The sequence below is a fragment of the Cynoglossus semilaevis genome, chromosome 8 (assembly GCF_000523025.1).
Source record: "Cynoglossus semilaevis isolate Cse_v1.0 chromosome 8, Cse_v1.0, whole genome shotgun sequence".
Lineage (NCBI taxonomy): Eukaryota > Metazoa > Chordata > Actinopteri > Pleuronectiformes > Cynoglossidae > Cynoglossus > Cynoglossus semilaevis.
This window is the reverse complement of record NC_024314.1, coordinates 9,564,164-9,587,173: the sequence shown is the minus strand read 5'-3', so window position 1 is coordinate 9,587,173 and position 23,010 is coordinate 9,564,164. Positions and strand designations below refer to the sequence as shown.

At 40.6% G+C, this 23,010-nt stretch overlaps 3 protein-coding genes across 6 annotated transcripts; 2 read left to right on the top strand and 1 right to left on the bottom strand.

Moving 5' to 3' along the window:
* Positions 1-1,037: 1,037 nt before the first annotated feature.
* Positions 1,038-11,499, top strand: tlcd3bb (TLC domain containing 3Bb). Of its 2 annotated transcripts, none has more exons than XM_008314603.3 (7): positions 1,038-1,534; positions 4,127-4,327; positions 4,524-4,607; positions 6,086-6,311; positions 7,460-7,555; positions 9,119-9,228; positions 9,408-11,499. In XM_008314603.3, exons 2-7 carry the CDS (start codon positions 4,203-4,205, stop codon positions 9,661-9,663), a joined length of 897 nt encoding a protein of 298 aa, XP_008312825.1. In that variant the 5' UTR covers positions 1,038-1,534; positions 4,127-4,202; the 3' UTR covers positions 9,664-11,499. The 2 variants fall into 2 exon arrangements, with proteins under 2 accessions (XP_008312825.1, XP_008312826.1); XM_008314604.3 differs by lacking the exon at positions 1,038-1,534 and adding an exon at positions 1,554-1,749.
* A 701-nt stretch (positions 11,500-12,200) lies between these two features.
* pagr1 (PAXIP1 associated glutamate-rich protein 1) lies at positions 12,201-15,722 on the bottom strand. 2 transcript variants are annotated; one of them, XM_008314602.3, is made up of 5 exons: positions 15,480-15,722; positions 14,608-14,823; positions 13,916-14,249; positions 13,734-13,822; positions 12,201-13,621 (listed from the first exon to the last, which is right to left on the bottom strand). In XM_008314602.3, the coding sequence occupies exons 2-5, from the start codon at positions 14,792-14,794 to the stop codon at positions 13,386-13,388; spliced, it is 846 nt and encodes a 281-aa protein (XP_008312824.1). In that variant the 5' UTR covers positions 14,795-14,823; positions 15,480-15,722; the 3' UTR covers positions 12,201-13,385. The 2 variants fall into 2 exon arrangements, with proteins under 2 accessions (XP_008312824.1, XP_008312823.1); XM_008314601.3 differs by having other exon boundaries at positions 13,210-13,621; positions 14,608-14,832; positions 15,480-15,720.
* Positions 15,723-15,940: 218 nt separating this feature from the next.
* kif22 (kinesin family member 22) lies at positions 15,941-22,590 on the top strand. Of its 2 annotated transcripts, none has more exons than XM_008314600.3 (13): positions 15,941-16,090; positions 16,322-16,531; positions 16,606-16,733; positions 18,238-18,389; positions 18,490-18,699; positions 19,047-19,443; positions 19,713-19,830; positions 20,109-20,229; positions 20,672-20,852; positions 21,275-21,360; positions 21,489-21,689; positions 21,785-21,844; positions 22,479-22,590. In XM_008314600.3, exons 2-13 carry the CDS (start codon positions 16,344-16,346, stop codon positions 22,506-22,508), a joined length of 1,872 nt encoding a protein of 623 aa, XP_008312822.1. In that variant the 5' UTR covers positions 15,941-16,090; positions 16,322-16,343; the 3' UTR covers positions 22,509-22,590. The 2 variants fall into 2 exon arrangements, with proteins under 2 accessions (XP_008312822.1, XP_008312821.1); XM_008314599.3 differs by having other exon boundaries at positions 15,945-16,103; positions 22,479-22,589.
* The last annotated feature ends 420 nt before the right edge of the window (positions 22,591-23,010 follow it).

The following is a 23,010-nucleotide window of genomic DNA, read 5'->3' as shown; positions in this document are numbered from 1 at the left end:
CGCTATTTGAGAAGTACTTTAAATAAAATGACCTTTTACAGTGCGGTAATTGTATTTAAACGATCCCGTTGTCTCCTCTGTTGTCTTCCCGGTCCTCTGAAAGGCAGAGTAAAGTAAAGGAGAGCAATTGGACAAAATATTTGACTAGTCATATTCAGTATTCTGTATAGTCACTTTGGCTATTTTCGGGGATTCCACTCTCGCATCCTAAAGCAATACGCTAAGAAAAGTGCCGGAGACAAGGACAAGTCAATGTAGAGATACCGTCCAGGATGAAGCAACTGGGATTCAGAAACACTTTGAGAATAATGCAAAGATAATTTGTTTCATAAATGGCTCAGATAAGAGTGACCTCAAAATCAGACATTTGAATGTTCTTCTAACCAGTTTCTGCCAGGGTTTCCATCCATCCTCTTGTCTTTCGTGCCCATGTTTTTGGGGGTTTGGGCAAAGGCTTGGCCACCAGTCACACACTGGTGGGACACAAGCCCAGGCCTGGCCCAAGGGTAAAGCACAGGTGTCCATTAGTCCACTGTTTACCAAAGACCGGGTCGCGACACTCAGGTCGGTCACAAGAGATTTTTTTTTGGGGGTGTTTACGAATAATGTCTATTGAATTGGGTCGCAAATGTTTGTGTTTGTTGTCAATTATTATAAATGGAGCATAGTACACATATTTTATGTGTACTACGTAGGGTCAGAGTAAAATAACATACACCGTATACCTGGACTATTGGACATAGTTTAACTCAGCTGGGAATTTAAAAGCAAATGGTTGTTTGTCTTCAAATATGGCCAGTAATGGACTAAAAAAAATTCTTTCTGTCTTTCTGTGATTGTAAAAAAAGTAGTAGGAAAGTTAAGAAGATATATTTGAATTTAAAGAATGTATAGGATTTTGATTTTGTGAGATTAAATGTGTGCACAAAATAATGACGTTGGTTATTACTCGTTAGTAATAACACGGTTTTTTTTTGTTTTGTTTTTTTTGTTGTTGTTTTACTAAGTTGTATACTTTCCGGATAATTAAAAAAAAAAAATCGAATTTGAGGACAAAAAACAGAACATCTGTATTCACGCCAGCATCTGCAGTCTGAACTTGTGTCGGCAGCCCGAGGCAGGTCCTTGCTGCTGCACCAGCGTCGACCTCACAGCCTCTGCTCTACTGGAGATGCACTACAGAGAGGCTGTGATGACGGAGCGGCAGAGCGGCTACGCTAACGTCGCTTGACACCCGGAACCACGCCGTTACTGCTCTGCCGCCTCTTTGCCGCGTTGAAAAGCATTTCTTTGCGTATGCTGCTTACATCCAGGGGTGGTCTCCGATGCTCCCAGTAGGCTCCTTTCGCACACATTTTGATCCAACTTGGTGCAAGCTAGCGTCGGCCCGCTGCAGCTACGCTTCAGACCTTCAAGTGTTCTCATAAACATGCGGATCATCGAGGCGGAGAGCCCGGGGACGCCTCAGACATTAAACGCTTCCTGCTGGACCAGAGTTTCGACCGGCCGCTGACCCACTCACCGCAGACTCTGTGTAAATACTGCCCTTTTCGTCTCTTGTGAACATCTGTGAACTCTGACTCTGTTAGCCTGTCAGCGTGCACCACTGACAGATACAAACAAATAAGAAGCTAGCAAACCACGGCTATCGGCATCACTCTTATGTTAGTACGGCGTGGAGATAACACGTAGAGAGTGTCACATGGACGTCTTGGGTGTCGTTCGTATTTATCAACATTGAAGTGTTAAGTATGTTTTATTCCAGTTGTTGCCAACTAAATCAGTAGCAGTGAGATAACTAGAATGCTAACGCTAGTGTCATTGTTAGCTTAGTTGAGCGGCGGATGTGCCATGCTCACTGCGGGCCAGCTAATATGTGAAATAAACCGTGAGCAGTGTTTGCTTTATTTAAAAAAACAAACACCTATCGGAAGTACCGACCGAGTGAACAATTTTTCATGAACAGTGAACACCTCCATGGTAGTTAACAGCAGTTGTAGCTATCCGTTGCTCCCGTTATCTTTGCCTGGTGAAACGTTACAAAGCTTAAAGTAAACATAGAATCGATTGTCTGAACGCTTTGAACGTGTGTATCGAATGCATGTCACATACGTAAGCCGAAGTTGCTCATGTCATCGCTGACACCGTTATTATGTTATTCAACGGCAGTAGCACAACATGTAACCATTTCGATGTCCTTCGGCCAACAATTCGTTGTCTATGTGAACAGACACTGGTCTTAATAGTCGACGACGGTTTACAGCATAAACCTCGAAAAAGTAAGCAGCCAGAGTCCGTGTCGATAACTTCGACGTTTAGGATAAAAAGCGCAATGCGCATTTTGCTAATGGACTTCAACTTTTTAATGAGTCAGCTAGTCCGGTGGCAGCTAAGTGCAAAACCACACGAACGTATCCACATGGTTTCCTATGGAGTCAGAGTGGACGAAGCCTATTGTGTCAGATGAAATGTGTAGGCCAAGGTGGCGCTAGGCTCCCTGTGTACTCAGCATGTGGGTCATTGGAATTCGGAGATGGAGAAGGTTTTTTCGCATGCAAAGATCTAGAAAATCATGTCTCACTAGTCAAGTCTAGCTATATATAAATTAAGTATAAGGTTTGCTTGATAAATAGGGCCTGTGTTGCTGTTTTAACATCTCTTTCTAATCCCTTTTTCCTATATTTTTTTAGGAAGCATACGTCAGTATTATACATACTTTGTATCTTCAACTTTTTAACATGACTGAAAATACATACTTAAAATTTGAATATTGTTGTTTCTTATTGAGTATTCAGTTAATTATACAGTAATACGAGTTGTTTTCCATAAGTGTCTTAAAGTAAATCTCTTGAGCTTCTTCAATTTTATGGTCTTCTGGCATGGACTTCAGAGGGTCCCCAACCCTTTTTTGTACCAAGGACCAATCGGCTCGTATCAGCCGTTACTGCGGACCAGTAATACTGCACCATTGTTGAAGGATCATTACATTTACAAATTAAAACGATTGTTGAAGGATCATTACATTTCCAAATTAAAACGTCTGTTAGTGTCAGAGTCTGAATCACCTATTGTTCTGAAACATTGGCAGATTGTCTTTAAATGGAAAAACCGGTACCAAATGACCTAAGGTCAGGCACCAGTTGGGGACCCCTGCCTTGGGTTGTCAGTTCAATCCTCAGATTTTTGTGTAGGACAAATTCAGGATATTTGATATAATTCTTGGTAAAACTTTATTGTTTTTTTTTTATGTTCATGTAGAACAGTCTTGCTTTCTTGGTAAAACTTTATTGTTTTTTTTATGTTGTCTTGCTGTGTAAAACAAACAAACAAACAAAATAAGAACGCTGAAAAAGTTCACTCATCTTCCTTCTTCCGAGTGGCCTTAAAATTAACGTCTGTTATTTAAATTTGCAGGGTTTTTTCCTCATTGATGGTGTTTTGAATAAAACAATTTGAAAAGTAATTTTAAATAGTAATTAACACTAAACGTCAAATAAAAAACACAACAGCTTTTCTGTGTGTATGAAAAACCTAAAGTACCTAAAATTAGTACAAAAATTGATTAAATAGAAGACGTACTGTATATTGTCAGTGCCATTTAAAATGAACAGTAAATGGCAAGATAAATGAAATCGCACCTTTTTAGGTTAACTCCTAAAGTACCTAAAATTAGTACAAAAAATTGATTAAATAGAAGATGTACTATATATTGTCAGTGCCATTTAAAATTAACAGTAAATGGCAAGAAATCGCACCTTTTTAGGTTAACCCGTGATCTCCGTTTGCCTAAAGAACGTATCGTTTTAATCTCTAAATCTCAAAGGGAAAACTGGGCTTTGCTGATATTACTGTCAAAGTGTCATCACATTTACAGTGGAAACGGAAGAGGATATTTGTGATTTAAAAAAAAAAAAAAAGCAGGATCTTGACAAACAGTGTGTCTTGACTGCTCCTCTTCCCCTCACATCGTAACCGTGCACGTGACAAGTTTCTCACAGTGAAGCGTGTATATACGTACTGTATGTTGACCTCTGATACCGTGCTTTGCGTGTTATCTAACTGAACACGGCCAAATAGGTGGCTCGACATGAGGCCGATGTTAAATCTTTCATGTTCTGTATTCCAGAGACGAGAGAGTGGCAGGACTCTGAGACTGGATTGCCTGCTGGACTTTGTACCCCTCAGACAAACCTTCAGGGACCATGTTGACCATTCTCGCTGCTGGGTCTGTGTTCTTTCCAGGCCTCTTCTTACTTTCCAAACAATGCCTCAAGTCCATCCCAGCACTGAGATGGAGCGAAGGAGATGCAGTCATTGTGTCTGCCAGGTTAGATAAAGTTCCACTTTTTGTTTTTTGTTTTTTTTTCCCCCCATCTCTTCTTTTCTCAATTTTAAAATTATAATTTATATTTTTAAAAAAAAAATACTATATACTGTCTTGTAGCTGAAATCAAGGTTTTAACTGTAGTCTTTGAACAGGAAATTAAAATGAAAAATCTCAACTGTCTGTCATTGGTCCTCAGGTTGGTGTCGTCAGTCCAGGCTGTCATGGCTTCTTCCGCTGGCTACATCATTGCTTCCTCTTGCGAGGATATCATTGAGGACCAGTAAGGAAACACATATTAATCTTCTATCAAACTTTCCTTACTTTCTTGTAACAAATAACACATTGTTTTCATAAGGACAGGAGATTTTAGAGTCTCATCCAGTAGAAATGTATACAGTGCAAATTAATTATTTTTTTCATTTTAATTTTTGGAACTACACTTTGGAAATGTTATTAAGGTTGAGAGAAGTTCATTTATCATTTAAGATGATAAGTGTGTCTTAGTCCAAATACCGTATTTTCCAGACTATATGTCGCACTTTTTTTTCATCTTTTATGACTGGGTTTGTGACTTCTACTCAGGTGGGACTTATATATATAAAAATATATATTTTCACATTTGTTATTTTCACACCGAAAGCCGCTAGAGGGCACTCTATAGCCTTGTGTACCAGTATCTGCTACTCCTGTACCACTGAAAATTTAAATGTTTGTTATTTTCACACTGACAGCCGCTAGAGGGCACTCTAGGCTTGTGCAACAGCAGCTGCTACTCCTGTAAGTTGCACTTTTAATCATTTTTTTGGCTGGTGCGATTTATACTCCGGAGCGACTTATAGTCCGGAAAATACGGTAAATGTATCCTTGTTTATAAATATGACGTCAGACAGATTGTGTGAGTCAAAAAAAAAACCCTGTATGCATATGGTAAATCAAACCATAGTAGATAACTACTATGATTTCCCTTCATAGTTCAAACCTCAGGCTTTGACCTGATTGTTATTAAAAAAAAAAAAAAAAGGCCAAAGTTATTGCACTTACGTTGCTATTGCAATATATAGCAATCACCAAATACGCAAAACACGTACACACCGTTACTCTGACAAGCTGTAGGAAATGTATCCCCCATCCATTGTAGCAGAGTAACTGATTAAAAACAAACCAGCTCCACTTAGCTGTGAATGAACACACATTTAACACAAGTTTAGTAATTGACAACCTAAGGCAGACATGGGCAAACTTTTTGGACACACAGTTGTCCTAAAATTTGACAGGTTGACCAGGTCAGGAGCAGATAGATGGAGAGTTTGTGTGAACTAATATAAATAACATGAAAAAGTCATGCATAAAGGCTAAAATGCCTAAATGTTTTTTATCATTTTCTACGCCCTCTGTTGGGGAAACGTGGGTATAGCATGAAAAAAAGTAGTAGTAGAATGACGATATAAATAAATTATATAATTTGGAAAAGTTTGGCGGGATGGATTAAAAAGCTGAACGGGCCACATCCGGCCCCCGAGCCTTAGTTTGCCCATGCCTGACCTAAGGTATTTGACCATTGATTTGTAGTACTGTTGAAATACAAAATGGTAAAGTGGTAAAGACGGATGTTTGGACAAAAAAAAAAAAAGGGTTGTTGTTGTTTTTTTTTTTTATAGACGTATTCACTGAATTCACGGTTTTAAAAATTTTGTTTAGCCTTTGATCTGTACATTTCTATTCAACTTTACGAGCTCCTCTCTCCTCTTATGCACACAGACATTGGCTGACCAGCACTTACATCATGTTCGCTGTTCCCTACTTTGTGTATGACATCTACGCCATGTTCATGTGCTACTGGTACAAGCTGAGGGTCAAAGGGCACGAAGAGGCGTCTGCAGCCCCCCAACATATGAGCTCTGCTCTGACCAGCTACTTGCGTCGCGAGTTCCTCATGGTGCTACACCATGTTGTCATGGTCACTGTCTGCTTCCCAGTCTCTGTGGTAACTGTCGCACATTCTTCTTTCTGCCCAATCAATTTCTGCAACAAAAACACAAGTACGTTTTTTTTTTTTTTTTTTTTTTTTTACATACAAAAAAAAGGCCAAAAGTACAACGGCACCAACGTATAATTCGAATTTAGCTGCGGATCTGTAACCACATGGCTATTGCGTACTATGCAAGTTTACTTTACCAAGTTCTAGCACACAATTTCCACAACTACGTAGATGTTTTATAGTCTTCCCAAATCTGGAAACGTATCTTCAAAACAAGCCCTTTTTGATTGCAAATGGTTTGTGACGTCGCAAATTATTAAAACCCCATCCTGCCTTCATGAGCAGATGATTCCTGCCAAGAGTAAAAAAAAGTGACTTGAGATGTGAGCGTCTCACTGGGAGCTGATAAAACAACGGATTGCTTTGTTCTCTCCATTAGCAAAAGCTACAAAATAATGTTTAAAGAGTATGAAATGTATGGAGTTACTCAAGTTCTACTATTTTATAATAATAATAATTATTATTATTATTATTATTTGCATTTGCAAACCATTACCCAAAAGACCAAAAGTAATGTTGAAGTAACAAACTTTTTATTTTTAGAACGTCCAGTGTTCTGGATGGTTTACCATGCTAGCATTAGAATAGCAGAGCGTGAATGTGCATTCGAAAACACTTGACTGCACGTGTCCCAGATGTACCGCTGTCTGTGTTTGACCGTTATGACGGCGATACATGAAGCAGTCAAGTCAAGTCGCCTCTCCGCATGAGAGGTTCGCCGAGCACACAGTTGCTCAATAATACCATTTAAAGCTATAGCCACAGAAAGCAGCTGTTCAGACCAGGGCTGTTTAAACAGGTGGGTGAGGAGTCCTGCTGGACTCAGGCCTTCCATTTCAGCAGAGCACGATGTTGCTGAGAAGAAGAAGCAGAAGCAGAAAATACTAATTTGCCTAAAAGTAGCATAATACTGTATGTCCTCATAATCTTTTAACAACTGAGTCAAAAACGTCTTTTTGTAAGGTCGTTTGGCTTTCGGCGCGTTCGCTTACGTTTATACTAATGTTTTGCACGAGAATGTCAAATTTGAGTCATTTAACGATTTAACAAAAATACTCTCTCTCTCTCTCATTTTTTTTTTTACCTTTTTCTAGTTTTGGCGTCAAGGAAAGGGAGATTATTTCCAGGGTATAATGTTCATGGCTGAGCTCAGCACTCCCTCTGTCTGCTTAGGAAAAATACTAATCCAGGTGAGTGTCCTTCTGTAGTCAATTGGAAGAAAAGGCTTCTCTGCATGTGCGTCTCTCGCCGCCCTGCCAATGCCTCTTGTTGATTGTTGAACAGCACCGGGTTATAAGGGAATGGCCCCTATTACGGCGGAGGGTTCACTTTATTACCAAACAATCAATAACAACAACAACAATAGTGTGGTTTTTTTTTTTTTGTTTGTTACGGTGACATGCCCTTTTTTTTTTTTTTTTTTTTTTTTGTTACGGTGACATGCCCTTTCGAGCCTATAGAACAGACCCTCTCCGGTGCGTGTTATCTCCCTGAAGCAGGTTTGCTGTTCAGATAAACGTCTCTCTCCTTCTACGGCTTCTCGCTCTTACTCTTTGTGTTACGCAAGCAGGCATGCGCCGCACAAAAAACAAACACACACCACTGTAAAAAAAAAAAAAAAAAATGTGCGCCCCGTCTACACTGACTTTGCTAACGAACTTTGTCTTTTGCCTGAGCGTTAGTAATGAAACGCTGCCTTGATGTATAATCGATTCAATAATGTTACAAAAAAAATTTTTTTTCTATATATGACATTTTTCAGATCCTGACAAGACACATTTATTTTCCAAAAATTTCCTAGGACAGTGATTTTCAAAGGGAGTGCTAGAGGGGCTTCCGAAAATTGGAGAGAATAAGAGAAAAAAAAATAGCAAAAAAAGGGATAGAATGTATTATTATTTTATTTTTTAATAACCATATTTCCTTGAACAAACGACACATAACCGATGTAAAAGTTTCCAATGGTACATGAGGTTTGTTGAAAAGCTGAAAACAAATGTAATATTGAATTATTGAACAGTGAATAGCACACTAGCGTTTGTCGATGACCAATCGAGAACAAACACTTTGCTGTTTTTTTGCACAAGAACCAGTTATTGTGCTTGTTCTATCGTTAGCAGGACCGACTGACTTCAACTTAACACTGACGACACATTGTTTTGGCCTAATTCAACTTCCCGCCAACTGTTAACTAAAGTTGCCGGAAGCAATTGAATGACGCATCATAATTGATTCCACTCAGCATTACCGTAGGTACAATCAACATACGGTACGGTAAAACACAAGGTGACACATGTTGACAAAAAAATGTCTGCGGTCTGTGTGTACCTTAATTTCGCGACTTATAAGTAGTCGCACCAGCCAACAATTGCATAATGAAGAAGGAAAAAAAAAAACATGCTAGATTTCCCTCTAGTGGCTGTCGGTGTGAAAATAACAAACGTGTAAATTTTCAGTGCTACAGGAGTAGCAGATACTGGTACGCAAGCCTAGAGTGCCCTCTAGTGGCTGTCAGTCTAAAAAATAAACATGTGAAATTATATATTTTAATATATAGGTCACACCTGAGTATTGCAAACCCGGCCAAAAAAAAAAAAAAAAAGTGTGACTTGTACTGAACGATTCAGTATGAACACACATTGCTGCTTTAATAATTTTACTATCTTCAGCTTTCACCAAACAAAACTGCCTGCCTCTCTCTCTCTCTCCTCTCTCCTCTCTCTCCCTCCTCTTCTTCACTTCCCCTCTCTCAGTACAAACAGCAACATACTCTCCTGCACAAAGTGAACGGAGCTCTAATGCTGATCACTTTTTTCATCTGTCGAGTCCTCCTCTTCCCTTACCTCTACTACGCCTATGGAAGGTATGTTTTTCTTTCTTTTCTGTCTTTGTTTTTTTTCTTGAGTCCTCCTTTTCTTACTGAGCTGGTCGTCAGTAACTTTGCACAGTGACACACACACAAAGTCACAAAGTCCCGTCTTTTGGTCATGTGCGTTGACACTCATTGTTCACCGTTCCCCTCTTTCCTCTGGTTGTGCGCAGGTACGCCTCTATCCCCTTTCACATGGTCCCGTTCTCGGTGCCGTGGCACTGTAACCTCGGCGCCGCTCTGCTCATGGCTCCCCAGCTCTACTGGTTCTCCCTGATTTGCCGGGGCGCTCTGCGACTGTTTACGGGCACCTCGCGCTCTCGGAGGCCGCGCTCTTCGACCGCCGCACCGAAGGAGAGCCAGATGGGCGGCGGTGGCGCCAACGGCTACAGCACTCGCTCAACGGAGCACGAGCTGGCCACTCACTGAGAGGAGTGGACGGGGAGGGCAGGGAGGGAACGAGGGAAGGCAAATGTACTTGTGAGTTTGTAAAAACGAAGAAAGCTGCTGGTGGGTGAAAGTCAGACCTGAAACATGTAGCAGTGTGACGAAAGCTACAGAGAATGGCCTCAGGAGGGCTGAAGACTTAGGGGGGCCAGTTGTCACATCCAAGCCTGGGCCACATTGGAGCGAGTTTAGCGTTTTCAATCCTCACCCGTGCGCGTTCTTTTGGCACTTCTTAAACAGTACGTTCTGTTTACTGCTTTACCCTTCTTCTTTTTTTTTTTTAAACTATTATTTAATTATTATATTTTTTAAACTCCTGTTCTCAAAAACAACACATCTTGTGCACTAGAAAAGAAAATGATTTTTTTTTTCTATTTTTTTTTTCCCCCACTGTGAAACAGTTGCAGGACTGGCAGTAGTAGAAAGGAGTAGTTTTGACTTTTCGATAAAAAAAAAAATTTGCCCCGGGGTTACTCGAATGTGAAACTCCAGTGGGTACATGAAATTTTAAATAAGTAATTTTAGAAAAAAAATAGCAGTTGAATAAATGTTTTAAATACCTCAAAGGAAGGTGAAAGAATATTTAAGTACATTTTAAAAGATAGATGGGCCATACAGTACATTAGTGGACACTACTGTTGCCTTACAACAAGAGACTCTATTGGCGGCGTGTTCATTCCTTGTGTGCCTGGGGGTTTTCTCCGGGTACTTTTGCTTCAGCCCACAGTCCAAAAACAGCGCAGCGTTTTTACGATGAGATATTTAACAGGAACCGCGTCGCCGAAAAAAGCCTTGAAAACCACTGTTTTTGATGAGGTTTATATTTGAGTTGGTTGTTGGTTGTCGATTTTTAAATGACGCACGGCGCACTTCTCACAACCTCCACTGTGGCCCAGACTCCACAGCTCGACGACGCGGCTACTGGCCAACGAGTACGTCGGCTTCTCGGCCGGTCGGAAACAAACGAATGGGTTTTTGCACACTCGGTAATCAAAGACATCAGCGGGCACTGTGACGGACGGGAACACGCACTGAGCTGAGAGGAACTCGCCCTGGATGTATAGAAGCATAGGTGGCTCTTTTTTTTTTTTTTTTTTTTTCGTTGACTAGATCAAACTATGTCCTCTCTGAAACTAGGAATGTATTATATTGTATGTTAGTAACTCGCTGTAGATAGAAGGCCCCTCATTATGTTGAGTAATGAAAAAGACCTTCGAGGAGAGAAAAAAAAAAACAAACCAACCAACCCCAGGCTAAGCAGTATTTTGACTTGTTAGTGTTTATGATCTGTATCCTCTATGTAGTCACTGTCACTCTTACAAAATGTAACCAACCTGCAGACTGACTCATCTTTAGAAGGGAGGTATTGACGCAAGACTGTATTTCCTGCCTTATCCATTTCCATTTGATTGTCCTTTTGCGTTTTTCATTTTGAGCGAGGTTTCCCCCTCTGGCAGAGCCGTGCGATTGGCCCCTTGTTATGACAGTATTACGTCAGTGTTCGTTTTTTTTTCTTCTGTTTGTGTTTTATTTCTGATATCTGTGAACAGTATTGTTTTAGAATTCACACAAATCAGTTTCAGTTCTCACGTAGGCAGATGACCCCTGTTTATTGATTGGTTGATTCATGAATATTTTTGTCTCGTCCTTCACTTGTTTCCCTTAGACAAAAAAATGACAAAAGACTGGCCTAAAGAAATAGCCAACATCAGTCTTTTATCTCTGAAAATATGGCATTGTTTTGGCATCGCTTCGATCAAATCGAATCACAGAGCAACACATTTGAACTTAATAGAAACGGCAGCAAAAAAAAGAAAGGGGGAAAAAAAAAAAAGCTCTGTAAAATGACAGAACCAAAGGTTCTGGTTCTAGACGGTCTATTCGTGAAATGAAGTGGGCAAAAAAAATATTCTTGAAGTTGTTCCATCTATTGTTCCCTCCAGTTGTGATTTCAGATATTATTTTGTGTTTGGCATTTGTTTATCTTTGTCAGGATTTACTTCAACGCCTCTCAAAGCAACGTGAAATGTTCCCAAGATTTCACAGAGACCACAGAGAAATTCGAAGGGTTTCTTTAGTCGATATCCGACGTGATATGCAGACAGTCACTCTGTCTTGGTCTAGTTTGTCCAGTTTGTATCGTCTCCTTGACTACTGAAAGGGAATTTTCTCGCAGTCTCTCTTTTTAACCTGTGATTGGCTTAATTATATTCACCGACGGGATTAATGATGTCAGGGCCGGCAACAATCTCGTTTTTAAGGAAAACAAACCCATTCCCTTGTGTGAAAGAAATGTGCAGCACATGCAACTGTAAATTACGTTGATGTTAATGTTATTTAATTTAACCCTATAATTTAAACCGAGTTGGCGTCCATGAACCTTGTAACTTTATGTGAATTGCTCCGATGTTTGAACATTTGCCGGTTCCATGAACCGTCACCGAACAAACTGTTTTTTATTTGTATTTTCATGAACCGTCACCGAACAAACTGTTTTTTTATTTGTATTGTATTCATTGTTTTTGTTTTTGTTTAGTTTTTGTGTTTTGGATAATTGAAGCAACTGAAACACTGTCCAGGAAGTGGGTCAAATAATAATAATAATAATAAAAAAAAAACAAGCTCAGAAACAATTGCTTTAGAGCAGCGTGTGCCAAAACATCTAGGTCAACCGTGGGCATGTCGGACAAAGAATATTCATTCCCTTGTCCCGTTAATAAATGCTTATACTGCTTCTCCACGATACTAAAACTTTGAACTGATGTACTGTATATTCCACAGAAGCTTGTTATTTATTTGTAAGTATTTATTTATTTATTTGTTTTGTGGTTTTAAAATGCATATTGATGCATACACACTATACTCTATGCTTCGAAGCCTTGTATGAAGGCTGTATTGTTAATCAAACCTAGCAAAAATATACTTATCTGTCCTGAGTCTGTCTTGAGTTTCTTTTTAAGTATGAGTGAATGAACACAAATCTTAATCTTAAAATGTACACCAGCACTTCTCAAATAGTGGGGCGGGTCCCCGTGTGGGCGCAATATGGCACGCATATGGACATAAGTGTCTACCACTGCTGTAATGCCTGAATGATAACAAGCCTCCAGCCACTAGGTGGCAGCAACTCATACAGTGGTTGTCAAGGGAGTACGGGGAAGGGCGTGAAAACATTTCTGTCCACAAGGGGGGGCATGACAGAAAATAATTGAGAACCACTGATATACAATGGTTCTATAAAGATCAGAGTGTCAACAGCTTGGGGAAAATGACCTTGAGAACCTACACAGGCATCTACACTGAATCACTTTTAGCTTAACCCTTTATCGGGGGTGCGGCACGGAGGTTGTCAGTATGTTCATTTGGCAGATTTTTCACACCATATGTATGCAGTTCCTGTTGATTTTTTTTAAAATTTGTTTTATCGAAGGGAAAAAGCACCAATTGCTTTTGGTGTCAACACACCATTTTTTTTTTTTTTCCAAAGTTTGTATGAAGTGTAAATAGTGAGCTGGCAATGCTGCAGGATAATCATTATCACTGTAAACAACAGCTGCTTTATTCGAGAGTTCAAATTCCCGTCATACAAAACACACAAAAGACATTTTAACTGTTAAAATATTTCAGTTTGTTTTTTTTCAGCACGTTGGAAAACTAACAACGTCCATCTTTGACTGTGATTAGTCTTGGTCTCTCTGAATACTTTAATACCTCCTCTGTCTCGGGGAGAAGATGGTGTTGGGGTTGCTGTCTCGCTCCCTCTCCTTCTCACGCTCCTTCTGGCTGTTGGGGGACAGATTCGCCCCGAGCTTCTTGTCGCTCTTGAACAAATCTCGGCTGGATCTCATGATCTGTTCCTCGATTTTGCGGTGGCGCTTCATGTCCGACAGCACCTTGTCTAGTCGAGCTTCTCGTTTCACAGAGGAACGGGCTGAAGATCCTGGAAAGAAGGGAAATCATTTTGTCAAAGCCTGAAATGAATTGATATAAAAAAGAAGACAGATTTATGATTTTAAGCACAACACTTTGCAATGTGTGGCTGTTTATCACACCTGGTGTTCGCCGGCGGTTCACAAAGGCATTTTTCGGAGTGGCTTGCATCTGTTCTTCATCAAAGTCAAACTCAGTCGGAGTCGGAGGTCTGCAATTGAAAAATAAACACAGTTTGCATCTGTTTTCATTACAAAAAAAAAAAAATGGACGAGATTGCCAAAAAGAGAAAAACAAAACTGACTTGCGCACTCTCTCCTCCCTCTCCCTCTCTTTAGCCATTGCTTCGTCATCATCTCTCTCAGGTGACTGTGTGAGTTCGGGTGTAGGTGGCCTTCTCGGCAGAGGCACAAAGTTCAATTCCAGCATTTCTCCTTTGGCAAGCAGCTCATAGAGTCTTTTAATTTCCGGGGGTGAAGGTATCCAGGATTTTGGGTCCTCCATTTCCTCGTCACTGTAAGGAATTTCCCATTCGTCCCCCACATCAGAAGCCTGCTTTCCCTCTTCACCAGCCTCCTCTGGCCTTGTCTGTGTGTCATCCTGGTGTGATTCACCATCCTCTGTTTCCATGTCTGCGTCTAGTTAACAGCAAACAGTCTCTGATCAATAAACACGGACAGACATGGCACCGTAACCTGTGTTTAAGAATCAATGTTACAAAATGTTGCTTTCTTTTTAGGATTTGTTCCTAAACCTTTAGCGAATGTGCAACTTGTTTAACGCGAAAGAAAACACAAATATGACTACATGAGTTCATTCTAATATGCACTACGAATTGTTTTTGGTTTTTAATTTTTTTTTTTAAATCATACTTTTGCAAAACTGTTTTCCGACAATTAAAAGGACAGTACATTTTTGGGATGGTAAATATCTCACTTTAAATCAAACTGAATATTGAATATCAATAGCAAGTTGAAAGTGCTAGGTTTGGCTTACCGTGTTCCTCCTTAATAGCAGAGCTGTCACCCTCCTTCTCTGTAGCAGCTGAGACCGTAGGATCCTGTCGTTCTTTGTCGGCCTTTTTCTCCTCCTTTTCTTCAGCTGCTGAAGGTTGGTCAGTGTCCTTCACAGCCAGTATCTCTATGCCCTGCCTCAGTGAAGAGTCTGTGGCTTCTGCCTGCATCCTGCCCACTGTTGCTGTTAAACTCCAATCTATCCAAACTGACAGAAAAAACCCCCCCAAAAATGTAAACATACAATTGTTTCTGTAACCTTAGACATGAGAAAGAGTTTGGAGAGCTTTGAGGTATGGTTTTAAGGAGAATTATGAGGATTTACTGGATAGACAATGAAGAAAAACGAAGTATTTTACTGTGCATGTGGCAATTAATAATGCATTTCATTCAAATTCCATTTCCATATTGCAAATGTTCTAATGGGCACTGGTATGGTTTACCCTCTATAAAGACATCACACTCATTCTGTTATTTGAAAAAGGTCTAGTGTGGAACTAATTGTTTTCCGGCGTAGTCACAACTAATTATAACCATAGAATGTAGATAGAACGTGAAATAAAATGTTCACAGCGAACCTACAATACAATATTTACACACACGTTAAGGAAAGGGGGTCACTCGTCCTAGGAGAACCATCATCAATGTAACCCTGAATTGCTAATTTTTACGAGGAAAAGTAAAACACCAACACATGTACTGCATATAACCCGACCGGTTGGTTATATGCTACGTTCAAAAAGTACATGACCTTGAGTAAAACTAGGTGCGTCACGTTTATTAGTTAAAAAACCTGTCACTAGGCATGCTATTTCAAGAACCAAATTACAATAAGGCACAAAAAAGTGACATTACCGAGCCTCCGTGTATTGAAGGTCAGACTCCTTGTGTTGGACGTTGAATCTAATTACTTTATTCGTGCCCGTAAGATACCAAAATTCTCCATTGAGCTTGCTAAAGATGGAAATTACTTAAAAGTGGAAGTAAACAAAGCGCCATTTTGGACTCCATGAAGTAAAAGACGGCTTTCTGCCGCGCCGTGCTGTGCTGTAATGCTGCCCAATCCAAAAAGCATGTGGATGGTCCACGGAAACACTGAACAAATGACGTATGAACGACGTTTACTTTGTAGAGATCTGCAGTGACGTAACTTCCAGCTCAGTATATGAACTGAAATATTTTTCACCGTATCATTTAACAAGAAAAGTTAATATATCTCATGGGCCTATCATGTATTAATATATGCTATACATCTAATATAAATTGAGATAGGGGAATTTTTGTCTCTAAATGAGACGTGGCGCCGACAGTCTGTGCGAGTTCCTATTGGCCATTGGCCGTTTCCGGGGGCAGTCTTGTTATTTGAAAAGCGTTCGGTTGGTTGCTGGCGTTCGCCGCCATTGTTTAAGCAAAACGTCCACAATGTCTCTCAAAAGCAAAGTTGGAGAATAAATAAGTTTTCGCCTGTACGTATTTACCGTAAGTATTTATGCGTTATCCATTATAGTTTAAGTTAAATTTTAAAGGCGAGAGGGAGAGAGAGAACGTAGTATGTGCACAGGAGTATCGAGTAAATAAAAGAGCGAGTGACTGGCAAAGTTAGCTAGTTGTCCCCTCGATTTCAAATATTTAACTCCTAACTGCTCATTTAAAAAATTGAAGAATTGTTGGTGGCTGACTTAAGTATTCTTAATTAGGTTTTGCCTTTTGAGCTCAAACATGGCTCAGCGCGTAGCCGTAGCAGACGGTGGAAACAAGAAAACGACCAGAGTCCGCGTTGCTGTTCGTCTACGTCCTTATATGAGTAAACATGACGAGAAAAGCGAAGGACCGTGCGTGAGAGGCCTAGATTCCCAAAGTCTCGAGATAATAAACTGGAGGAATGCTACAGAATCAGTCAAATATCAGTAAGTATTTTAAAAAAAGCAAATCCGCTTGTTAATTTTCCAGTTTGGTGTTTAATTAAAAACATGTTTTTCAGGTTTGATTCTTTTCATGGAGAGGAAACGACACAACAAGAGGTGTTCCTCACCTCGGTGAAGCCAATTCTGTCACATGTATTGAATGGTCAAAATGCCAGTGTTTTTGCGTATGGACCGACAGGAGCAGGTATGTTGTTACTACAAGACTGCACATCAACCTTTCCCCATTTTCTTAGCACACACTCCTCACTAAATTGAACGTTTCCCTTCAATTCACGACCAAGTTGTCCTGTTGGACACACTTTCTAGCTCTAGCTCTGCGTTTAGCTAACCAGCACAAACCGACATTATATATAATATATATATTTTCTTATAAATATATATATATATATATTTATATTTTAATGTTATTTCTGCCTGTATATATATATTTTTTTTCTTATAAATATATATTTATATTTAAATGTTATTTCTGTCTGTCGTCACCAGTCAGTCGGGAGACTGGTTTGTGCTGGTTAGCTAAACGCAGAGCTAGAGCTAGAAAGTGTGTCCAACAGGACAACTTGGTCGTGAATTGAAGGGAAACGTTCAATTTAGTGAGGAGTGTGTGCTAAGAAAATGGGGAAAGGTTGATGTGCAGTCTTGTAGTAACCACAGAAGAATGTTGATCAGCCATACAGGAGTTACACTGTCTCTTTATAGAACTAAAGAAAGCGTATGATAGTAAACTTACGGATGAACTGTTTTTAAAAAGCCATTGGTAGAGAAGTATGTGAGGGTAGACAAGGATATGTATAAGACTGGTCAAGATAAGGTTGGGTGTGCTGTTGGACTGACTGATTAGGTAGGGTGTGGTTACATCAGGAAACTGGGGAGGTTAATGGATGTGGTCGGGCAGGAAACTCCGCGGACCATGACGTTTGTAGGTCGGACATTGCAATCGGTGGTGAGAGTAGGGAGCAGGTATAATATTTAAACACGAAATGATAGAGGTTAGCTTTGGAGCGACGAGGATAAAGAAGAATGATGAAGCTGCAAGGAGTAGATGTAATAAAAGTGGGTGAGGGAGTCAACCATCCAGAGACATAGACAGTGAACAGAAGGGGTGGATAAAAGGGTGCTGGCAAGATGGAAGGGCACTAGTGAGATCTGCTATGATGTACGAGTTAAAGACAGTGGCTCTGTCTAATAGACGTATGACTGTGGTAGAGGAGGCACAGATGAATATGCTGGGATTCTCACCAGGAGTGACCAGGATGGACAGGATTAGAAATGAACAGATCACAGGTACATTTAAGGTGGAGCAGTTTGGAGCTGGAGTTAGAGATGGTTTGAACATGTGCTGAGGAGACACAGTGAATGTATTAATGGATGTTATATAAGGAGGACATGGAGATCGTGGTCTAGAAACAGCAGGAGATGGGGGTGAGATGGAGGCGGATGAAGAGAGCCACCGATGGTAGAACCACTAACTCTTGAAACACGTCACATTTATTGCACGTCGTGATCAGCAGACCTGCTATTTTTCTTATAATTTACTTCCCTTTATTTAGTGATGTTGTTATCAATGGTTTTTCAGTGTTCTTGAACAGCACTTCTCAAAATCCTTGTTTTTTTTTTTTTTTTTTTTTTTCCTTGTCATTTTATGGTATTTAAACCTTGACATCACGGTCTTCTGTCCTCACTCTTAGGTAAGACGCACACCATGTTGGGGAGTCCAGAGCAGCCAGGCGTGATCCCTCAAGCTGTCCGTGAAGTCTTCCATCTAGTGAAGGGCAAGAAGGAGGATGAAGGATGGGACTATAGCATCGGCATGTCTTACTTGGAAATTTATAATGAGAAGGTGTCAATGTCTGTTTTTCTCTTATTGCTCTGGAAACATTAACAAAAAAAAAAGCAGATTTTGTTACTGACTGACCCTTGTTCTTCTTGTATGCCCCAAGGTGCTTGATCTTCTGTCACCGGGCTCCCAAGACCTGCCAATCAGAGAGGACAAGGACAAGAACATTCTCATCCCTGGCCTGACTCACACAACAATCTCGTCTTTCTCCGATTTTGACAAGCATTTCATCCCTGCCAGCCTCAATCGCACCACAGCCTCCACCAAACTTAACCAGCGTTCCAGCCGCAGTCACGCTATTCTCCTTATTAAGGTTTTTAATTTTTCCTTTCTCTTCTTTTTTTTTTTTTTTAATTTATTTTTAATCCAGACAACCATAAGTAATGCAGTTAAGCTAATGCAGCTAGTTTGAGCTTGGGTTCCCCGTTGACGTTGGAGAGCATCTTAAACAGGTCGTGGCCTCTGTGCAGTAGGCCAGGATTTGGTAGCTGGTGCTTAAAACAATTCTCTCTTGCAACACTCCCACAAACAAACTCTTGGGTTTTCTGGGGCTTTAATGAGAGCGATACAAGCGTTTTGATTGAACGCGACTAATGTAAATGTCCTGCCTTTCATTGCTCCTGTATTACTTTTTTCCTAATAATTCCTGTCAATGTCTAGGTTGTGCGGACGCGGCGCACGTTTCCCCACAGACAACAGACCGGGAAGCTGTACTTGGTAGATCTGGCTGGGTCCGAGGACAACCGTCGCACAGGCAACCAGGGCATCCGTCTGAAGGAGAGCGGCGCCATCAACCTGTCTTTGTTCACTCTCAGCAAAGTGGTGGACTCCCTCAACTCTGGCACGGCTATCCGAGTGCCATACAGAGACAGCAAACTGACGCGGCTGCTGCAGGACTCGCTGGGCGGCTCGGCGCATTCGGTCATGATCACCAACATTGCACCGGAGTACAAATATTACTTTGACACTTTCACTGCTCTCAACTTCGCCGCCAAGTCCAAGCTTATTGTGAACAAGCCCTTCACACGAGAGACCGTTGCCGTGCCCATGCTGCCGGGTGAGTGAAATGAAGGAGCGTTCCAAGCTCCAAGGGGGGGTTGGGTTTAGAAAAATTGTATGTTTGTTGTTTAAATATCTATTTATTCGCACTAACATATCAATAACGTACCGCAAGGTGAAATATCGCAATATACATTGCAATAATGATATTCCGGCACACCCATACAGTGCAGGGTCGTTACGTGACCGCGGGTTTACGCTTTGATGAACGTCGCATGCACTTTTGGATCGTGTTGAATTCTAATCCTTGTCTGCCTGCGTCTCAAGTCAAACGCGCCAGAGACGAACTCGAGGGCCGAGGTCCTGATGCCGACCCACAGAGGAAAAGGCCGAAGGAGGAGAAGAGAAGTGGACAGGAGGACGCCTCCTCTGCAAATTGTAACAGGTTAGAGATCTCCGACAATGACGAATCGATCCGTTGTGTCGACTTGGCTACTGTACGCTAATCTTAGTAAAGTCTGTTATTTGGAATTTACCCCAAGATGGGGTTCTAATTTACAATGTGGTTTAGATGGAATCCTGTCACTGAGACTACAGATAAACTACGATGAAGACAATAATCGCTGACGGAATTACTCTTTTTATAATTATATTAAATAGAACTAACATGATTATTGACACTGCTTCAATGACCTACTCTTCTCCTCTGGTCCTCTCCTTCAGTTTAGCGGCACCGTCAGTGATGGACAGACTAATCGCTCTAGAAAAGCTAATGATGAGCTGTCAGGGGAAAGACAGATCGAGCGTGCTGAACGATGTGGCCCAGTCTCGGAAGGAGATTCAGGTGAATATGCTCAATGTGACTCTTAACTCTAGCTGAAACATCGGTCTCCTGTCAAATGATGGCGGTGTTCTCAAAATGATTTGTGTCACTGCTTTGATAGTCACCTGCAGGGGGCAGAGCATTATTTATACATTATGTTTTGTAGTTTATTACCCGTAGCTTAAAGACTTTTTGAATATGACTGCCAAATATTATTCTCAATCGTACAATTTTATTAGTAATATTTATCGTCTAAACATTTTAAGCAACTCCATTTGCATTCCAGACGTCCCTACATGGAGTCACGACCCTAAGGTTGAAAATGCATACGCACTCTACGCAACGAGACAGCTTTGTTGCTTACCTCAAACTGTTTTTTTTTTTTTTAGCAGTTCTCACTGCTTTTCCAGAATATGACGTGGTTGTTAGTTGTGTCGGTCATCGTCTTTTCCGCCGTCTTTAGGAGTTAAAGGAGAAGCAGCGGGAGTTCGAGAGCAAAGCCCTCCTGCTAAGCCGCCTGGCTGGAGAAGGTTCAAGCGGTAAACACGAGTCGGATTTCAAAAACAGCACAGCTCCTCTGCAGAAAAAACAGTCCAACACATTGCGATCCATCAGACAGCAGGCTGTGGTTCAACCGCTGCAAGGTGAGTGAGACAATAGAGTTGATCTACATCAGTTTTTTCGCACAGACGTTTACATGCTTTACGTGCAAGTACTACTGCGTAATGTGTCAGGTGACCTTGCAAATACTGTGTCTGGTGTACTTCAGTTCGCTTGATGACATTGTCCGTAACATCCGATCACCGGCGATTCTAAGTATGATACCAGAGCCCATTCTACGGTGTTACAGCCAGAATATATCAAATTTCGTTGAGTGTGGATTTTTATTTTGCTCATCCTGAACAGGATGACGTTCCTTTGTACGTGATGTACGTTGCCAAAAATAACTAGAAATGATAACATTTTCGTGCCCTCATCCTTGTTAATTTGTCACCTTTCGGGAAAAATGTCCTATTTTGATTCCAAATGACTTCATCCTTCCACTTTGGGTCTGCTTTCCCGTCAGTTTCCCAGCTTCAGCCTCAGCAGCAACTCATCACTGTCAAGAAACAGTCGGTCTGCGTCAAGAAAAAGCCTTCCAACCAGTTTGAGGTCAGCTGCAAGATAAACAAGTCGCCACTTACAAAGATCACTGCTTTTGTTCTTGACATGCTCATACAGCGACAGATTTCTCTGAATTATATTAGAACTTCTTTTTGTTTTTTTTGGTCCAACTCCAGCCTCCAGATGGTAAGGAGAACATGAGTGAGAGCAGCTGGGAGTCTAAGCTGGACAACTCTGTCTTAGAGCAGTCCAGGAAGAAGATCCTTCACATTCTCAACAGCGGCTCCATCAAAGAGTTGAAAGGTCTGCAGCAGATAGGAGACAAGAAGGCCAAGCTCATCTTGGGCTGGAGAGAGCTCCATGGTAACTTCACAGAGGTGAGAATGGCAGACTCCACTGTTTGGATCACTTTGTCGGCATGCATATGAAGCGTCTCCGAGATATTCCTGATTTCTTGTATATTGTTTTGCAGTTGGAGGATCTTGTAAGAGTTGAGGGAATGACTGAAAAAAGATTTTCCTCCTTTATGAAGGTAAGCACTGTCTCAAACAGGGTAGCCAAACTAGCGTTAGCCCAGTTCTCCTTTACATCTGCAGTGGTCTCTTCAATAGTGTCGTTCGCAGAATTCACATCATCATTAAAAGAAATACTCTTATTGAAATTATTTAAATGATAAATCTGGCTAGATGCAGCCCACAAAACCTTTAAAAAATTATATTATAAATGTATTGTAATGTAATATTATCATTATACTTCTGCCTTTTCCCTGCAATAGCCACATTTCCTCAATAGATGGCGTAGAAAATGATAAAAGCATTTACCCGTAATGCATGGCTGTTACATGTCATTTACCCTTGTTCACACTAACGCTCCTCCATTTATCTGCTCCTGACCCGACCTCCCTGTTCCATGTGTTGGTTGGTTCAATTGTGGTCTGCGGGTCAAAAAGTTTGCCCACACCTGATTAAGTTTTTTAAAAATACATATAGGAAAAAGAGATGTTACCTGTTGTTCTCTGGAGCAAAGGTAGCCAGGAGAGCAACAGCAGCAACAACAACTCTAGGCTATTGGTTTTCCAGAATAATGTCATTTACTGTCTGCACCTACAGCCACACTTTTTGTTTGACACTGTTTTGCGCCTAAAATTGGTTTCTCTGTCTTTTTAGGCAAATATCCTGAGTGCCCTGGGAAAATGATTTTTTTTTTTTTTTGTACATGTATTGCTTTTATATTTTTACCTTGTCATTGTGGTCCAGCCAATGGCTAGCCTGCTTTTAATAAAGTTTTTAACTAATTTGATTATTTTTTTTAATTTATGTTTTAACTTATAGCACTATCATCAGGAGGGAAATTATTTGGTGATTTGGAAACATTGACAAAGAATGCATAATAATTGATATTTTTTTAATACAGTGGATCAGATTGACTTAAAAATCATATATACATGTGTATAGAATGCTCAGAGCACCTCAGTGGTAACTTGGCAGCTGGTGGACTCGAACCTGAAGCTTTCTGAACCCAAGTCTGCTTCCTAAGCCACCACTGCCCCCGATATTTGTATATACAGACCCTTTCCAAAAATACAGAATATCATGGAAAAGTTTTCCAGCATTTCCATAATTCCATTCAAATAGATTAGATTATAGATTCAGGGCCCACAATTTAAATGATTTCAAGTATTTATTTTTACATGTGTGT

Excerpts from the sequence above, each read along its gene's own strand:
- tlcd3bb (XM_008314603.3), top strand. The coding sequence starts at position 4,203 with ATGTTGACCATTCTCGCTGCTGGGTCTGTGTTCTTTCCAGGCCTCTTC. Across the intron at positions 4,328-4,523 it reads GCAGTCATTGTGTCTGCCAG|GTTGGTGTCGTCAGTCCAGG; the intron begins GTTAGATAAAGT and ends ATTGGTCCTCAG. Across the intron at positions 4,608-6,085 it reads GAGGATATCATTGAGGACCA|ACATTGGCTGACCAGCACTT; the intron begins GTAAGGAAACAC and ends TTATGCACACAG.
- pagr1 (XM_008314602.3), bottom strand. The coding sequence starts at position 14,794 with ATGCAGGCAGAAGCCACAGACTCTTCACTGAGGCAGGGCATAGAGATA. Across the intron at positions 13,823-13,915 it reads AGGGAGGAGAGAGTGCGCAA|ACCTCCGACTCCGACTGAGT; the intron begins GTCAGTTTTGTT and ends TTTCAATTGCAG. Across the intron at positions 13,622-13,733 it reads GAACCGCCGGCGAACACCAG|GATCTTCAGCCCGTTCCTCT; the intron begins GTGTGATAAACA and ends CCTTCTTTCCAG.
- kif22 (XM_008314600.3), top strand. The coding sequence starts at position 16,344 with ATGGCTCAGCGCGTAGCCGTAGCAGACGGTGGAAACAAGAAAACGACC. Across the intron at positions 20,853-21,274 it reads TGTGGTTCAACCGCTGCAAG|TTTCCCAGCTTCAGCCTCAG; the intron begins GTGAGTGAGACA and ends CTTTCCCGTCAG. Across the intron at positions 21,690-21,784 it reads TCCATGGTAACTTCACAGAG|TTGGAGGATCTTGTAAGAGT; the intron begins GTGAGAATGGCA and ends ATTGTTTTGCAG.